The sequence below is a fragment of the Mauremys mutica genome, chromosome 18 (genome assembly GCF_020497125.1).
Source record: "Mauremys mutica isolate MM-2020 ecotype Southern chromosome 18, ASM2049712v1, whole genome shotgun sequence".
In the NCBI taxonomy this organism is placed as follows: Eukaryota; Metazoa; Chordata; order Testudines; family Geoemydidae; genus Mauremys; species Mauremys mutica.
In genome coordinates this window covers 23,115,901-23,133,439 of record NC_059089.1, presented here as the reverse complement: position 1 = coordinate 23,133,439, position 17,539 = coordinate 23,115,901, and the positions used below count along the sequence as shown (strand labels likewise).

General features: G+C 55.8%; 3 protein-coding genes across 11 annotated transcripts in view; 1 reads left to right on the top strand and 2 right to left on the bottom strand.

Annotated features, from left to right (window-relative positions):
• The window catches only part of GPSM1 (G protein signaling modulator 1), a 140,182-nt gene extending 136,748 nt beyond the window's left edge, over positions 1-3,434 (top strand). For 7 of the 8 annotated variants that reach the window (XM_044992587.1, XM_044992586.1, XM_044992585.1 and 4 more), the window contains 2 exons: positions 363-571; positions 1,132-3,434. In XM_044992587.1, the coding sequence (XP_044848522.1) occupies positions 363-571; positions 1,132-1,314 (392 nt within the window). In that variant the 3' untranslated portion in view covers positions 1,315-3,434. Of the gene's footprint in view, positions 1-362; positions 572-1,131 lie in introns of those variants that run through there. The other variant, XM_044992591.1, reaches the window with a different exon arrangement.
• A 1,683-nt stretch (positions 3,435-5,117) lies between these two features.
• LOC123352457 lies at positions 5,118-11,824 on the bottom strand. 2 transcript variants are annotated; one of them, XR_006574187.1, is made up of 5 exons: positions 11,544-11,824; positions 11,229-11,331; positions 10,018-10,160; positions 6,217-7,614; positions 5,118-5,192 (listed from the first exon to the last, which is right to left on the bottom strand). XR_006574187.1 is itself a non-coding variant. In XM_044992594.1 (5 exons), exons 1-5 carry the CDS (start codon positions 11,679-11,681, stop codon positions 6,280-6,282), a joined length of 636 nt encoding a protein of 211 aa, XP_044848529.1. In that variant the 5' UTR covers positions 11,682-11,824; the 3' UTR covers positions 5,124-6,279. The 2 variants fall into 2 exon arrangements, 1 of the variants encoding a protein (XP_044848529.1); XM_044992594.1 differs by lacking the exon at positions 10,018-10,160 and having other exon boundaries at positions 5,124-6,450; positions 6,826-6,866; positions 7,432-7,614.
• Positions 11,825-14,362: 2,538 nt separating this feature from the next.
• Positions 14,363-17,076, bottom strand: DNLZ (DNL-type zinc finger). Its single transcript, XM_044992595.1, has 3 exons — positions 16,826-17,076; positions 15,410-15,549; positions 14,363-14,660 (listed from the first exon to the last, which is right to left on the bottom strand). The coding sequence occupies exons 1-3, from the start codon at positions 17,042-17,044 to the stop codon at positions 14,489-14,491; spliced, it is 531 nt and encodes a 176-aa protein (XP_044848530.1). The 5' UTR covers positions 17,045-17,076; the 3' UTR covers positions 14,363-14,488.
• Positions 17,077-17,539: the final 463 nt, after the last annotated feature.

Here is a 17,539-nt window from a genome sequence, read left to right as displayed (position 1 = left end):
TAGATGGGTGCCCTTGGGCAGGTCACTTGCCCGCCCACTGCCTCAGCTTGCCCACCTCTAAAAGGGGATCATTTACTAGTTAATAATGATGCACTTTGAGCTTTATGGGGGCCATAAGTGCTTTACAAAGGCAGGGAGGGATTAGCCACCCCCACTGTGCATGCGTTGAGAGGCACAGGGGCAAAGTGACTTACCCAAGATCACCAAGTAAAGCAGCATCACAGACCAGAACAGAACCCAGGCGTCCTGGCTTTCGGACCTCAGAGGGGTGGTGAACGAGTTAATTAGAGACTGAGCAGCATGCTGGAGCTGAACAGCCATCCCCGCACTGACGCCCTGGTGCCCTCCCTGTTCCCCTGCAGCTCAGTCCTCGTTAATAGCATCTCCGCAGACAGAGGAGTTCTTTGATCTCATCGCCAGCTCCCAGAGCAGGCGGCTGGATGACCAGCGTGCCAGCGTGGGCAGCCTGCCCGGCCTCCGCATCACTCACAACAACCTGGGGCACCTGCGCATGGAGGGGGATGCCCAGGAGCCAGGGGACGAGTTCTTCAACATGCTCATGAAGTGCCAGGTAGGCAGCTTGCTCTTCTGCACCGACCCCAGGGGCAGCGCCAGCTTTCCGGCCGCTCCTAGGGCCCATCCCGAACAGTACACAGCCCTGTACGAACATGGGGCAAGACCGGCAGAGGGCCCAGCCACCTCTCTGCGGGGCCAGGTTTGTGCCTCCAGAACAGACGAGCAGGTGCCAGTCAAGGTCTTGTGCTGCTCTTTGATTGGCACCTGCAGTTAGGTAGGCCGAGGCCCAGGGCAAACGGGAAGGGAGGGAGGGGGGCCCTGAGAGGCTGGCCCATTAAAGCAGGACTCACCGCAAAGCCTTTTAACAGCCATGAAAAGCCCCTCCTCCCCCCGCCCCCACGGCCCTGGGTTCAGGGCCACTGTTCCCGGCTCCCTTTGTTTCCAGGGTGGGATTCTTCTGCCCTTTCTTGCCACCTCCTCATGGCAACCCCTTTGGGCTCCAGCCCGCTGCAGGGAGCTCGCTGGCTCCCCAGCAGGATGAAGCCAGCGCAGGCGGGAACCGGTTCTAACGCCTGTTTCTCTTCTCCTCTCCTCCCCTCCCCTCGGCCGTGCCAGTCATCCCGGATAGACGACCAGCGCTGCGCTCCGCCAGACGCCGTCCCCCGGGGCCCCACCATGCCCGATGAGGACTTCTTCAGCCTCATCCAGCGCGTCCAGGCCAAGCGTATGGACGAGCAGAGGGTGGATCTGGCTTCGGCCCAGGAGGAGCAGCAGCAGAGGAGACCCAGCTCCAGCTAAGAATTGGGGGTTTGCTTTGAGGAAAGCGTCGTCTGTTTAAAAACTGAGCCCAGCGGCTCCGCGGCAGACGTTCCCGGGGAGGAGCAGCCCTGCCCAGCGAAGGGGGGTGGGTGTAGAGGGGGAGGGGGCGTTTCCTGCCACTTTGGGGGTTTTGTCTTTCCTTGGAGTAGGGGCTGGGCAGGTTCACAAGCTGGGGACAGTTTTTCTATATGGCTTTTTATAGGCAACCAATGACTGTTCTACAGCTGAGCAAAGCTCGGAGGAACTGCGCACGCACGGCTGGGGGCTGGGCACAGAGTGCCAGGGACACAGACTGAGACAACTGGTGAACTGGCTGCTGCAGCCCCCCTGCCAGCGGTGCCTGGGAGCGTCGGCACCTCCCTGCCGAGCTCTGTGGGGAAGGGGTGTCCAGCGGGGCTGGGGCCCTTTGCCAGAGGCAGGGGGTGCAACCGTGGAGAAGCTGGAGGCGGCCAGCAGTCAGAGTGCTGCAGCAACCGTGCTCCCGCGTGCCGTAATGTATTTTATTTCTGCCACACATGGGTTAACAGGGAGCCTCTCTTTCCTTTGGACTCCTCCCGGGTCTGGCCAGGAGCCATTTGGAGCTGTCCTCACCAGCCTGCCAAGGTGACAGCGGGAGCCATTGGAGCTGGGGTCCTGCCCCGCAGTGCCAAGCTTGGCTCTGGCACCTCTCAGCACAGCTGGCTTTCTCCCACGGTGCCGAGCAAGCCCCGTTCAGGTGCTCTGTGCACCTGGCGCTGCCCCCGCTCATGGCAACGCCTCCCCTGCAAAGACAGCAGCAGCACGGAGGGTGCCCATAACTGTCTCCGGTGCCATGCTGGCTGTGCTGTTACACGGGGAGCGGGGCACTCGGGAGTGGAACCTGTGACCACGAACTAAGAGGCCCCAGTATACGTGGCACTAGCCCCTGACAGCTGTTGGCCTGTGTCAAAGAGCTCCTGGGTGTTTGCTGGCAGTGAACCCCACGGGGGCCCCGGCGGGTTCAGGCTGAAGCAAAGCAGCAGGGGCTAAACCTTGTTTTGCTGCGTGTTGTGAAGGTGGAACCTCCCGCCCCAGGGCTGTCACTCCGGCCCCGTTCACTACCCTGGGACTACAGCTGTGAATCTAGCTCCGAGCACTGCCCGCGTCCCAGGGGCTTGGCTTAACACTCCTCCAAGCACTGCCCGCGTCCCAGGGGCTTAACAACCCTCCTCTGAGCACTGCCCGCGTCCCAGGGGCTTAACACTCCTCTGAGCACTGCCCGCGTCCCAGGGGCTTAACAACCCTCCTCCTCCTCTCTTGCAGTAGTAGCGAGAGGCCCCAGCCTGGCAGGCACGGTGTGGGCTAGGACAGGGGCGCACAGGGAAGGTGCTGACTTTGGTGGGGACTTGTCACTTTCACATAGGCTGAAAAACAAGGCCCCTCCCTCCCCCAAAGCCCTGAGCCCTCCCGCAGAAGGGGGCTAGCTGCCCCCCAGGTTTGCTGTACCGAGGTGCCACGCTGCACTGCCACGCTGGTCCTCAGTGGGCCTTCCAGCTACTGCTCATCTCCCCCAAGCCCATGCCTGGGTCTAGGGCCGAGTCCCCGTCGCTCTCAGGAGCGGCCTTCATGGAAAATTTCCAGCAGCAAGAAACTCAGGCCGGTGGCACTTAGCCCAACTGAACGGACGCTCGGGAGAGGTACCAGTGCGCTAACCTGTGCGGATGTCCTAGGTGGGAGCAGGCAGAATTCACCCTCAGTATTGCTGGATGGATGGACCAGCTCAGCGGGGCCATGGCTCCCTGTATTGTATTCAGTAAGAGGGGCCACCCCCCCCCGGGCTCCGGCTGTTAAGACACCATGACCAGCTGTGGACTTGTGCCCGTGCCGCCCTGCTTGGCCCGGCCACGAACTGGAATCTGACCAATCAGCTTGCGGAAGCGTGACGTAATTGCCATATACTTGAATGTAGGAGCTTATTTATTTTTTACATGTGCATTTGCTAATGTCATTTTAAGGGGGAATTTCAACCCACCAGGTACTTGTTTTTTCCTTAAAAAAAATAATCTGCCAAATGAATTAATATATAGAAATACAGAGGGGCTGGGGGAGGGAGGTTGTGCTTAATAAACGTGTGGTCCAAACTTCCATGCCAAGAGTAACTTCCTCCTGCTTGGCTAGAACACAGCAGCCCTGGGGCTGGGAGCCGGGGCTGAGGGCTCCCAGCCGGAGAGAGGAGGCAGGAACCAAGGGCTTTGGGGGCTGTGTTTTTCAGGAGAACTCCAGCAGCCGTGCCTGGGGAAAGTGCACGTGCTAAAGGTTAAGCAGGTGCTTACGAGCTTCCTTGCTGCTGGGTCTCTGTTTGCAGCGACGGCCAGCCCCTGCTGCACGGCTCGTGGGAACAGTAACTGGCTCTCCCAGCCACTGACGACAGGACCCAGTGGGGCCTGTCTTTCCTACCGGGCAAAGTAGGGAGGCTGCAATGGGGCAGAGTTTCAAAGCCTAGAAGGAGGCCTCTCCCCCGGGCGATTCAGTCCTACCTTAGGGGACCTGGAATGGGAAAGGGGAGCCCAGGCTGTGCCCGCTCCTGCCGGGCAGCAGTGCTGTCCCCCTACAATGGTTCAGGGGCCGCTCAGGCCTTACTAGGTCCTACACGGACCTGCCTTCACCCACCCCAGCTCCAGGGCCCCGGGCATGCACCCAGCAAGTCTCCGTTTCAGAAGGCAAGAGCCCCGCCAGTGCGCACCTGGGGCTGGTGCTCCAAGGGCCAGCTGAGCCACAGGAATTGCAAGGGTGGCCACAGATTCCCAGGCCCAGCATGGCTGTTGGACTCTTCACAGCTGCCTTCTCCCACTAGCCCTTGGACGCTCCCCTCCTGGGGCCAGACCCTCTGGCTTTGCTTGCTGGCAGCGATACCAGAGCACTCCTGAATAGCTGGGAGCCAGCGAGGCCAGGGCTGGGCAGCATTGGCCCTACCCAGGGCAGCACAAAGTCATGGGCCAGCTGAGGGGAACAGTGACCTGAGCCTCCCCCCTCACATGCTGTCCTGGGGCGTTCGCCTGTGGAGCTGAGAGCAGCCCCCGGAGCTGAGCTGGCAAACTGCGTTCTGAGACCCACGCTCCAGCCCCCAGGAGCTCTGGGGCAGCCACGTCCGCGGCTACCGAGGAGGATGGAGGCTGCTGGGGAGGGCAGGCTGCAAAGCAGAGCGTTGGTAACAGACCTTACAGCTGGCCCCCGGGTACAGACCCAGGACGGGGCTCTCCAAGCAGCGAGGAACATCACCCGCCAAGGCTGCAGGCGAGGCCCGGCGCTTTGATCCCCCCCCAGTCCAGATGCCTGACATTTCCACTTCCTTCTGCCCACCGGCGGGAAGCAGAGAAGGGGGTTGGGATCCTGCAGGCATGGCAGGGGCTGTTCTGCAGGAGAGGCAGCTGCAGGGAGGTGGTAGGTCTGCATGGTCATCACAATGCCTCTGCTCCACACCCCAGCAGCCCCTCTGGCCAGGCTGAGGGGGACCCTGGGCAGTGAGTGCTGACTCTGGAGCAGGAGCCAGCGCAGGGTTAGGGTGAGTGGGGCTGGCCCAGGGAGGGGCGTGGATTCGAGGTTAGCATTCTGCACTGGCAGACAGGAGCCCTGGGACCGACTCCTGGCCAGGTCCCAGCCTCTCACGGCCCTGGGCTGGCTGGGAAGAAGGCTCCCTCTCACCCCCTAGACATCAACCACTCAGGCCCAGAGCTAGCAGGATCTTGCCCAGCCTGTAGGATGGAGCCGGACTAGGAGCGTGCACACTGGGGGCAGGGCAAGTCCACTGAAAACGCTAAGGGGAGGTGAGGTCTCATCACCTCCTGCCAGCTGGGATGGGAGCCTCTGTTCTGCGTTGGGCAGCAGGCCCCTCTCAGCACCTAGGAAACGGAAGTCACCCACCGTGAGCCTGGCCATGTAAGGAGTGCCCCGGGGACAACCCCCTGCCAGCTTGCTATGCAATCACCAGCCTCCCCTTCGCCCCATGCACCGGGGGAAATCCTGGCACTTTAAACCCGCTTCCTCCATGGCACACCAAGCAGCACACCAAGGGATGAGGGGTTGGGCTGAGGGCAGCATCACTTGGGGATAAAGGGAGACAGGCTGTAAACCACCAACCTGCATTTACAGCAGGGTCAGAATAGTAACAGTACTAGCTAGCACCCCAAAGCTACAGACAGCACAAGAAATGCGACTGCTTCTGGGGAGGAGGGCAGCAACTGGGCGGCACCATGCACCAGACCAGGAAAGTTTTGGACAAGAGCAGCAGGGTAAACACCTACTCCAGGACATGCCAAGGGCTCTCTGCGATGCAGACATGCACAGGTCACACATGCACAGCAGGGAAATGACGTTCAATACCCTTTGTAGATCTCAGCCCGGCTGGGATTTGAACCTGTAATCTCCGAGAGCCTGGGGAGCTCGGGTTACAGCCCCAGCAGAGGAGTGATGCCTGCTGTCGGAACAGCCAGGGAAGTACTTGGCTGAGCTCTCCGGCCTGTCCTGCTTGGCTAGGATCACGGCCCACCACTGCACAGCAGCCTGGCCAACCTCAGCTTCTGGCTGTCGTCCCAGCTCCCCACACAGACCTGCTCTCCTCTGTCCACCCATTGCTCCACCCCAGCAGAAGGGGCAAGGGGGGTTCTAGCTCATTCCAAGGCTCCCTTCCTCTCACCGTTGCCCAGGGAGGTGCCCCTCCGCTTTGGCCTAACATTTGCTCAAGAGCTACCATGGGTCACAGCCCTTCCTGAGACCCTGCCTAGCCCCTGGGGGTGGGAGCATCACACTCTGGCAGTCATGGTGAGAGAGGAGCGTGAGACACCTCTCCTCCCAGGAGCCCCCCAGGGTCTGTTGCTGTCATGCAATTCCCAAGCCAACACAAGGCCTGTGCTGTCCCCCGCTCACCTGCAACGCAGCCTCCAGGAAACCGGCCCCCTGGAGCAGCCCCTTTGTTTGCCCCCATCAGGATCAAAGGAGGCTGCAGCAGATGCAAATCTGCATCTGCTGACGGGCTGGACGGAGCCCAGCGTCCGGCCCAAGAAGCTGAGAGCGCGCCGGAGACTGGGCCAGGGGTGAAGGCTGCGCAGGGTGGGCTGGATCCCTAGTGTAGCCAAGGCCCCGCGGATGCTGCTGCTCAGTCTAAGAGGTGGGAGAGAAGATGTCCATCAATCTGCAGGGAAAGTTACACAGGGCGCCCTCTAGAGGGTAAGGCAGGTGCACGCGTCTCGCCCCCATAAGCATCTTCCAGGCTGGCTGCTGCTTGGCGTCATTCAGCGCTGATAATAGCAGCAGCTCAGCCTCCTCTCTTTAAGGCAAGGGGGGGTTGGGACCCTGCAGGGGGTCTCCAGGTTATTACATGGCGGGGGGGGGTCGCTAGCTGTCAGCCTCCACCCCAAACCCCGCTTTGCTTCCAGCATTTATAATGGCGCTAAATACATTCAAAAGTGTTTGTAATTTATGGGGGGGGGTCGCACTCAGGGGCTTGCTGTGTGAAGGGGGGGCACCAGCACAAACCTTTGAGAGCTCCTGCTTTAAGGGCTCTGCCATGGTGACACCTGCAGGGCGAACCACGTATTACAGGAGGGCCGGGCGACGGTTAGGATCAATCCCCCGTCCTTACATCGCACGTTCCACCAGCCGCAGATCTCGAAGCGCCTCTCAACCTATGTGCGGTCGTGCTTGGCACATGGTAATACAGACCAACCGTCACAGCACCTGCCTTCCCCGGAGCCCGGTACTCTGCACAGGCGAGCAGGGATCGCTCCCGACATCCGGGGGAGGCAGCCGGCAGCTACTGAACAGCACACGGCTGCAGGGGGAGTTCCAGGGAGGGAGGACACAGTTACCCAGAGCGCTGGGGCTAACACTTCTCCTGCTAGAGGTATCAGTGGGAGCCGCAGATGGCCAGGCCAGTGGGTTTACATTTACAAAAGGCCTGTGCTTTGGTGGGTAAGATGACCAGGGCGTTCCTAGCACTGGTTCCTGGCTTGGCTAACCCCACTTAAATTGCCTGGGTTACTGGGCCAAATCCTCAGTGGGAGTCAGTCAACACTGTCCCATTGACTTTGCTGGAGCTGCTCTGATTTACAGCAGCTGAGGATGTTTTACCGGACGTATCACCTGGGCTCTGTGCGGCAGGGGGCTGGAGGGAGCCAGAGCAGCGGATGCAGCTTTTGGAGCAGCAGCCGGTGCAGGAGAGAAGGTGCCAGCTGGCCGCCTGGTACAAGGTGATGTCATCTCCCCGCTGGTGCTGGGCAGTGCTGAGACAAGCATGGCCTGCGGCGGGGGGCAGGGGTCCAGAGCCTGCCAGGGAGACAGAAAGGAAGATCATTGCCAAGGTCACCAGGCTATCACAGCAGTGGGTCACACCGGGGCAATGCAGCCTAGTGGTTGGGGCAGAGCATTGGAAGCTGGGATTCCTGGCTTTTATTCCCAGGCCCTTAATCTTTCTGTTAGCCAGGCCTCGCTGTTAGATGGGAGGGGGAGAGAGGTTTGGACAAAGCATGTCTGGGCCTCTGGCGCTCTGGGCTCAGTTCCAGATAGTGCCAACAGCCTCCCTGTGTGATGCTGGGCAAGTCACTTTGTCGCTCTGTGCCTCAGTTTCCCCTGTTACATGGGGGTAAAAGCACGTCCTTCTTTGTCTGTCTTTTTATATCGTAAGCTCTTCAGTGCAGAGACTAACTCTGTACAGCGCCCAGCACCGGGGGGGCCAGGACAATCTCAACTGGGCAGCCTTAGAACACCAGTAAATGAGAGAGACACGACTGGTGCTGGGGTTTGATCTCCACAGCAGCAGAGCGCAGGCAGAGGTGCAGCTGTGCGTATACACCGTGTAGAGCTGGTCGTCCCCAGGGATTTCTGGGCAAACAGGAGAGAGTCCAGAGGAGAGCGACAAAAACAATAAAAGGTTTAGAAAACCCGGCCTCTGAGGAAAGGTTACAAAACTGGGCAGGTTTAGTCTTCAGAAAAGATGCCTGAGGGGGAACCAGATACCAGTGTCCAGGTATGTTAAGGGCTGTTAGAAAAGGCCAGCGGTCGATTGTTCTCCATGTCCAGGAAGGTCGGACAGGAAGCAATGGGCTTAATCTGCACCCAGGGAGATTTAGATTAGAGATCAGGAAGAACTTTCTACCTCCCAGGGCAGTTCAGCTCAGCTCGGGAACTGGCTTCCCAGGGAGGTTGTGGAATCCCCGTCACTGGAGGTTTTTACGGGCAGGCTGGACAAACCCTTGTCAGGGATGGTCTAGGGTTACTTGGCCCTGGCTCGCGAGGTCCCTTCCATTTCTAGGATTCCATGAGGGCAGACAGACAAGCTGCTCCCGCAGCAACTCCTCAGCCCCTAGGGTTGGGCTGAGGCCGGACGCCATGTGCCATGGGGGTCTCCTACAGGGCGGGGCGGGAAGCCGGGAGGTTAACGGAGCAGACGGGGAGTGGATATGGCAACAGAAGACAATGAGCCGGCTCATCTGGTCTGTGTTTGGGGTGCCACAGCCCAGGCCTCACATGGCTCCTGATAACCCCCTTTACACCGCCTCCCTCCTGCCATGGCTTTGACCTCAGATGCCCCCCTGCGGCCACTAGCCCGCCAGACTGGGACCAGGGCTGTTTGCTCAGCCTCTCTGTGTAGCACATGCCCGACAGTCCCCGGGAGCGCCACACCCTTAATCCAGAGGTGGTGTCAGCCAGGGGGCCGGCTGTGTCACGGTCAGTTCCATACCAGCCCCGGGTCCCAGCAGACAGGGACGTGCTCACTGAGAACAAGAGGCCAGACTAAGAGCTCAGCGAGCGTCCTTCATCTGCAGCTGCTGTGCTCAAGGCTCACAGGCGAAAGTAACCAGTAAGGAAGTTAGGACCATTTCACGTCACAGGCCCAGGGACTCTGATTATGTACTTGTATCATCGCACCCGTGAGCACAGACGAAGGGCTCACTGTGCTTGGTGCTGGACAAACACAGAACAGAAAGGCAGAGCCCTGCCCCAAAGAACCAACTGCTATCCTGTCTCTGGCAGTGATCTATAGCTAACGCTTCACAGAAAGACACGCGCCCCCTCCCAGCCAAACAGTCAGTGATTGCGACGCAGTAGGGAGCGGGGTGGACTGACCTGGGACTGTCTGCACGGGGGATGGGAGAGCAGGGGGTGACTTTAGGTGAGGGACGGTACCTGAGCCTGTAACCTGAGCCAGGGAGGGGAGCGGGGCGAGTCGACACTGGACAAAGGCAGGGGAGAGGGTAGGAGGGGCAGAGCCTGCTGGAGGGGTTTTGGGCTGGCTGGGAAGAGACAGGGAACCCCAAGTCTGGGGTCTAAGCTCCTTGTCCCCCAGAGGGACCTGGCTGAGGGGTCCTGGTTGTACCTACACACTCCGCTTGGGACTGTGTCCTGTCGTCTAATAAACCTGCTGTGTTACGGGCTGGCTGCGAGTCCCGGTGAATCGCAGGAAGTGGGGGGGGTGCAGGGCCCTGACTCCCCCACACTCCGTGACAGTGATGTCTCAGGGCAAATCCCCTTCCAACCCCAGAGACCGTCAGAGGAAGCCCTAACGCCCATCCCCGCCCCCCCGCCTCCAGTCCCCCTTCCCCTGCACGAGGCCCTTTACATGAGCAGTTAGCAGAACATAGCAATCAATGCACATAATGCAAAATATGGACTCGAAGCAGAAACTCCGTGGGGTGAGAAGCAGCTTTGGCACAGCCCTTTGGTATCAACCTTCCTCCGCTGCTTGAGTCTGTGGGGAGGGGGCTCCCTATCTCCCCCCGTCCTCTTCATCTGCTCGTTAACCTTGCTAATGGTGCTCGGGCTGGAGCCAGTCACCCAGGATATGAAGCGGTAACAGTTACACCTACAGCCACCTGCAGGCAAACAGGAAAACGGGGTGATTCTCGCCTGCATGCAGCACAACGGGCGGTAGCACAGCCAGGACAAACGCCAGAGCATCGGGGGTCTGATGCAAACCCCACGCAATGGACGTGAAGGCCCCAAAAGAACGAGATCAGCAGGGATCTGCCCTGCACCACCAGCACTGGCTGAGTGTATTTTCTTAGCAGGACTCGGGTGGGGCTTTTCCCTGACTGTTTGGAAGGTTTCATTGCCCTGGTTGCTTGGTCCCACACAGACAACACGGCACCTGCAGGCAGGAGATCCAGACCTTACAATCATCGACGCCAAGAGCATCTCCAGGAGCCCCATCGAGCCTTTTAACCTCTTTGTAGCTGTGGCTATTACAGGCCGGCAGCACAGGGATCTGATTCCAGCCAGCAGAGGGCAGTGGCATGTGCACACATCGTGTTTCCAAATAGACCCCGAGCTTTGCTCTGCGTTTATTCATAAAGTCCAAAGCCAGCAGGGACCCCTGTGATCATCTAGCCTGGCCGCCTGGACAACAGACCACAGAACTTCCCCGCAATAATTCCACCACCAGGGCCGCCCAGAGGCAAGGGGGCAAGGGGGCAATTTGCCCCAGGCCCCGGGCTCTGCAGGCATTTCGGCCACGGGGGGGCCCTTCAGTGCTGCCGAAGACGCGGAGCGGCTGAAGGGCCCCCCGCCGCCGAAGACCCAGACCGCTGCCGGGTGAGTACAAGCGCCACAGCGCCCCGCTTTGCCCCGGGCCCCCTGAATCCTCTGGGCGGCCCTGTCCACCACGACCCTTGGTAAGTTGCCCCAAGGGTTAATTTCTCTCCCTGTTAAAAACGTACCCACCTTACCCCCAGTCTGAATTTGTCTAGCTTCAACTTCCAGCCATTGGATCGTGTTCGACCTGCAAAGAGCCCATCATCAACCGTCTACTCCCCCTGTAGGTACTTACAAACTGTGATCCAGTCACCCCGTAACCTTCTCTTTGTTACGCTCCTGGAGTCTATCACTGTAAGGCAGGTTTTCTATTCCTTCACCTGGGCGATCACCACACGTGCACAACTCACCCGAGGGCGTTAGCATTTCGGCTAGGACTCGGCGAGCCTCCGACTGGCCCGTTAATGCTCGATCCCTCCAGCGCTGCAGCAGCCGGCCGTAGGTGTGGGCCATCTGAGGAGGAGACAAACGAGACAGCGCATAGGAAACCTGTATGCTACACGGTACCGTCCATATACACGCCAGGCCGCCTGATCCACCCCCATCAGAGTGAAAGCAGGCTGGACTCCCACCTCTCAGGCTCGTGGAGCAAGAGGACAGGCTAACACATTGCTTGTTCATAATTAAAGTGCATGCAAATGCTATTTCTGCAAAGGATTACGTACCTCACGGTACAGGCACACTGCCTCGCTGCATGACTTTGGCCTCTCTCTCCTATAACAAAATACAGATAAACTAAGCCACTTCACAGGGGCAAAGCACACAGTTCTCTCTGAAGATTCAAAGTGCCAAGTATTATTCATATAAGGGGCAGCTGGGGAGGGAAGAGAGAAAAGCAAAATATACAATAGCAACAGAAATTCCAATGTAGGCTTTTTGGCAGATTTGCTTCAGGCAACAGTGGATTTTTTTCCCCCAACTAGACTTCTCTATCATGCAAATAAATACATCCCTTCCCAGGGTGCTCTTAAAAGAGGCCATTCAAATCCAATCCAATCCAATCCATGGAAAGCGTGGTAGACAGGGCCGGCTCCAGGCACCAGCTTAGCAAGCAGGTGCTTGGGGCGGCCACTCTGGAGAGGGGCGGCAAGCCCAGGTATTCGGCAGCAATTAGCTCCCACTCGGAGTGAAGGGCCTCCCGCTGAATTGCCGCAGATTGCGATCGCAGCCTTTTTTTTTTTTTTGGTCTGCTTGGGGTGGCAAGACCCCTAGAGCCGGCCCTGCCTACAGACACATTACTGTGGATCTTGCAAGAGTAAGCCCCTTCAGGCAGGGCCCACCTTTCTGTTTGTGTTTGTACAACACCTAGCACAGTGGAGTCTTGGTCTATGACTAAATAATAATAATAATTAACTTGTGGCCTGATTTTCAGAGGTGTTCAGCCCCCAATTGGCTTTGAATCCTCGGCAGCTCTCCAGCCTTCTCCATCTTGTTCATTGCTACCTAGGTTAACAGTATCATTTAAACAGCAGGCTCCCTATGTCACTCCCTTGCCACATGGCCCATTGAGTAGTGTGATCCCATTGTCCTTAATTAGCGTATAATCTGACAGGTAAGAGGCACTTCTCAAAGATACCTTTGCAAGTTCATGATCACCAGGACAGCACCGAGCTCGCAGTGCTCAGGGAGGGGTATAGATTATTGCATTCATTTCTAAAGCATCTGTCGCAGTGGAATCTCAGCACTTTTACCATGCTGAGGGACAGGAAGGTGGGAATAGGCTCCTGGGAGGACAGTGCTAGCCTGTTTCCACAAATTCTAATGGGATGTGTCTCCTGGGTAGAGCAAGGGGCTGGAATATAGGACCCCCGACTCCTAGTTATTATTTGTATAGCGGTAGACCTTATAGGGCTCATTCAAGCACAGAGGCTGCCTTGCGCTAGGCGCTGCACACACATAATGCCAGCACTGTCCTCCTCAGACAGCTGCCATTGTAAATTGTAGCTCTGTGGGAGTCCTGCTTCAGTGGAGCCATGTAACACTCTAGGCTTACCTGTAAGCAAGAAGATACTACTAGCCTTCCACCCAGAGCTGTTCTGTGGCTATATTAACATTTCTGAAGTACTGAGAGCTTCAGATGAATGGCACTAGGTAGGTTAATTAATATATGTGAGGTGCTCACATACTCTGGCAAGGCCATATAAGAACCTAAAAAAAGACAGATATTTAAGCACAGATAAGGACTCAGGTTCTTTTTATTATACCTCAGCAAGAAAGGCCATTACACCTCAGGGACTAGTCCGTTTTCTCCCTCCCCCCAAGAATAAAGGGCATCAATCCATCTTTCTCAAAGGCAATCTGATGTGACCATTCTGCTGCAAAACATCACTGAAATCACACTGTGCATTATGTCATCCTACTAGCCTTTTGGTTCTTACTATGGTTGATTTTAACATCCCATAATAAGTGTTTGACAAGTGGCTCTAGAAACACTTTTCAGACTTAGCGCTCACTTCTCAGCACTTTACAAGCTTTAATCAATCCTCAGAACACCCCCATGAGGAACGGAATTAGGTTTCCTAATCCCCATTTTGCACCAAGGGACAATTGAGGTAGAAAGATGAAGTGATTTGCCCAACTGGACCATGTAGCAACTGTGGCAGAGCCCAAATTAGAACTCAGGAGCACTTGGGCACCAGCCCAGTGTTCAAGACATGCCCAGGGCAGCACAGGAAATCAGTGCATGCTGCTGATGGATTATTAAAAGATGAAAGTTTGTGCATGACCTGGAGAGGTTGGGTCCAGGACAATGCAAATACTTTCTGGCTACCTCCATCATGCCCGGCATAGACCTCAATGGAGTTCTTAGCTGTGACTGACTAAACATCATTCCTCTAGCTTGTATGTGCACACACCAATCCTGCCAGAAGGCCATGGTACAGAAGATAGAGTAACTGCAGTTCTAGTGTCTGTAAAGCAGAACCCCCCGTTTGTCACTCACCCATTTGCTGGCTCTTGTGGCTGGAATGGAGATGAGGGAAGATAGAGTAGGTGTCTCTAGCCTGACTGCAGCAGTCCTTCTCAGATAATTCCAGCCAAGCAACCCATGCCACAGGCTGCACTTTCCCCATCACAAGTGTATTCTACAGACCAGAATCTCACTGGCTTTGCAAGCCCCAGTTCGTTAAGAGCCTAGCTCCTCAGCTGGTATGAGTGTCAATCTCTCTCCATTCAGCCATGCTGATTTATACCAGCTGAGGAACTAACATTCAAATATGCAGATAGCAGACGAGAACAGCAAAACACTGCTAAAACTCACTAATTTAGTGTTTTCCCCCTCTGCCCCAAACAAGTTAACGAAGACCTACTGGTTCCAGGCTTGGAACAAGAGAACAAAGCAGGATTTCTAGTGTCATTTAAGAAATAAGGCTGGTTTTAAAACCACCACTACATGCTATAGCGAGAACATGAAGATTCTAGTTGTCAAAAAACAACTCCCATGTGACTGGTCCAAGGTGAAGCTGCACAGTACAAAGACAGAAATAAATCAGAGGCCAAGGCTTCCTTGATCCTGAATTTATTAAAAAAAAAACAAAACACAAAGTTGAAATAGGGAGAGAGACGGCAAAGTACTTCTCTGCCAAGCGCAGAGCAGAGGGAACTCTGTTGATCAGGTTGTTCCCTTGTCTCCAGACTCCGAGGACCTTCCCCCACCTCCTCCCTCTGTGTGGTGGTTTTGTGACTCTGTCTCTGCAGTCCTCTCCAGGAGCAGTTCCAAGGAATCCTCACCAACCACACGTCTCACTTTCTCCCCTTTGGCTGCTAGGATTTCCTCAATGTTCCTGGATTAAAAATTAAAAAAACACTAGTAACATTGCAAAGGTGCCCATGAGACTAGATGTTAGATTTTGCAGCTGAGGCTTAGGTGCTCTCAGCTGCATTCTGTTTTCACCATTAACAGGAATTCAGGTTCTGAAGATGAATATAACATTTTCTCCTATCAGAGCTAATCCAGATGACAGTGGATAAAATGGGATTACAGACTTTAGGGGCAACTTTCATGCAACATGATCACTAATTTGGCAACTGCAGTTAGACAGAGGTAGGATTTTCAAAGGAGTCGAAGGGAGTTGGAAGCCTTTGAAATTCAACAGGATTTGAGCACCTAATTCCTTTAGGCTCCTTTGAACATGTTAGCCAGAGACCAGCAATGATTTAATTAGGCCTGATGGAGAACAAAAGAATATCACATCCTGCAATAAGATTACAACTACCAGCAGTGATATCTGTGCAACATGCACTTTCTAACTGTTTTGGCTACATCCACTTAGTGGGCCTCCATTATTTACACCACCTACCCGCAACGGGTCAGAAAACTCGGCCATGGGACTGGAGTCTTCTTACATACTTCAGAAAGTTAGCTGAATCAGAGATTATCCCCAGCAATAACTTTCCTGAGCATTTAAACCACCACTTAGACTGGACTTCTGTTTCTTGTAGGCTTTGTATCAGCTAAACAGGATTGGGGTATATTTTGATGGCCTTTCATGGGGGGAGAAGGAGGAAGAGCTGCTGTCACTGACACAGTTACCTTTTCCCCTCCAAATCTGAAAACCATCCCAGGTTATCTGCTATGACGTGATGATTCTTGCAACCAGGACACTTTACTATCACCACCCCGTTATGATACGCTAGTTTGGAAATCGTTTTTGCTGACCGTGTTTTGCAGACCTAGAAAGTGAACAAAGTTAATTTCATGACCAAGATGCTTAGATATTTTTATGTTTATTTTGTAAAAAGACAGCTATATTACAGCCCAACAAAATCAGAGACACCATTTATCTTAGTAAAAAGGACTTGTTTCCCCCCCTCCATGACATTTCTTCAACTAAAGTGGTCATGCAGCCCCACAATATGATCCTACCCAGCTTGCTACTCAGAGGTATGCTACCTTCCTATGCCATTTGAACTTGGGCCAATGGAAAGAATATAGCCCCAAATGCATTTTGATTTCTGAGACTTACTGATCTTTCCTAACAGACGTTTTGCAGCATGAGCTTTCGTGGGTGAATACCCACTTCTTCGGATGCAAGAAGTGGGTATTCACCCACGAAAGCTCATGCTGCAAAACGTCTGTTAGTCTATAAGGTGCCACTGGATTCTTTGCTGCTTTTACAGAACCAGACTAACACGGCTACCCCTCTGATACTTGATCTTTCCTCACTCTCTTGCTGAAAGAATAATTTAAAAACCACACTGGTTTGCATTCCTAAATGTAAACTAGAATACAAATCAATCAGTTTCTCAAGCCTGATATTCTTGGTTGTTTAGGAACCATGGATTGTACTGGTTTGTGTATTTAAGTTTATTTTGGATATGATTTAAAGGTTTGAATTTTACTATGAAAGCACAGATGGCAAATAATCAAAACATTATTATGAACTAAAACAACCCCGAAGCTGATTCAAAAATATTCACCCAATGTGACATCTCACGTGTTAGCTTTTAGTAAGACATTTAAGAGATTAAATGAAACACACACACTTTATTAATACTAAAAAAATAGTTGAAAGGGGGAAGCAATTTTAGTGGGCACTAGCCTTAGTCGCCTTCCCTTTTGCAATAGGGGCTGTGGGGCTACAAAACATTTTCTTATGGGGTTTAAGAGTCCCCATTTGCAAGCATGCAGCAACTCCTGGCCCCAAAACAACACAGCTGTCCCCCAAGAGATAGCAGCGATATGCCCTGATACCCTGCAGCGAGTCCTCAACCCTCAATCACTGGGGTATCCTCGCACCCAATCCCATCCCATCCCATCCCCTCCCAAGGGCCCCCCAGCCCTCATCCACCCCAGCCCCAACTTCTCCCCTTCCTCAGTAGCCCCCTGCACCCATCCACCCCCCTCTTCCCCACGAACCCCCCACCCCAGCCTCCCCCTCCAACACCCCCCAGTCCTCCACCCCCATGCACCCCAGGGTCCCCCCCCTTCAGCTTCCCCCAGCCCCACCTGGCAGGTGTACACCAGCCGGTAGTGCGTGGCCTCCACCTGCCCCACGGCGCCGCCCGGCCCGGGGGCGCTGCAGAGCCTGCGAGGCCAGGCGGGTTCCGGGCAGCAGGGGTGGGGCCCTGGGGCTGCCCGAGTCCCGGGACGGGACGGCAGGGCCCATCTCCACACAGACCCCAGCCGGGCCCCGAGCGGCCCCAGCCTCCGCCCGGCCCGCAGCATCCCGCCCGCTCCGCCTCCCGGATGGGGCGGCCGCTGAGGCTCCGGCCGCCATCTTAGGTGTGGGCAGCGAGCCGGGCTCCCCGCCCCCGCTAGGCCTCGTGCACCCAATCCACCGGGCTACGGGGGGAGCCCGTCCTGCCCCCTCCGGGATACCGAGGTGGGGGGGGAGGGATTTCTACCTGCAAAATCGGAAGTAGCCCCCCCCCCACCCAACATCACTGAGCTGGGTACCCAGGGAGCCTGGCTCTTGTGCCCCAAATCATACACAGGCAGCTCCCTTCCCCCCTCCCCCCCACACAACCACTGAGCTGGGAGCAGGGGGGGTCCTCTCCTACTGCCTTTAGATCCTATAGCTTTAAATCAACACCAGAGAAATGGGTCTAATAGAGGGGAATCCCTCCTTCCCCCTTGCAGTCGCGCTCTGGACCCACAGCCACTCAGCCTACTACTCTGTCCCCCACCACCGGTGGCTGGGCCATCCAGAGGTGCATCTAC

Coding starts and splice junctions, on each gene's coding strand:
- LOC123352457 (XM_044992594.1), bottom strand. CDS start 11,681: ATGAATAATACTTGGCACTTTGAATCTTCAGAGAGAACTGTGTGCTTT. Junction 11,332..11,543: donor CAGTGTGCCTGTACCGTGAG/GTACGTAATCCT, acceptor TCTCCTCCTCAG/ATGGCCCACACCTACGGCCG. Junction 7,615..11,228: donor CGAAATGCTAACGCCCTCGG/GTGAGTTGTGCA, acceptor TCTCCCTGGCAG/GCTCTGGACCCCTGCCCCCC.
- DNLZ (XM_044992595.1), bottom strand. CDS start 17,044: ATGCTGCGGGCCGGGCGGAGGCTGGGGCCGCTCGGGGCCCGGCTGGGG. Junction 15,550..16,825: donor GGCTGGTGTACACCTGCCAG/GTGGGGCTGGGG, acceptor TTCACTTTCTAG/GTCTGCAAAACACGGTCAGC. Junction 14,661..15,409: donor TCAGATTTGGAGGGGAAAAG/GTAACTGTGTCA, acceptor TTTTTAATCCAG/GAACATTGAGGAAATCCTAG.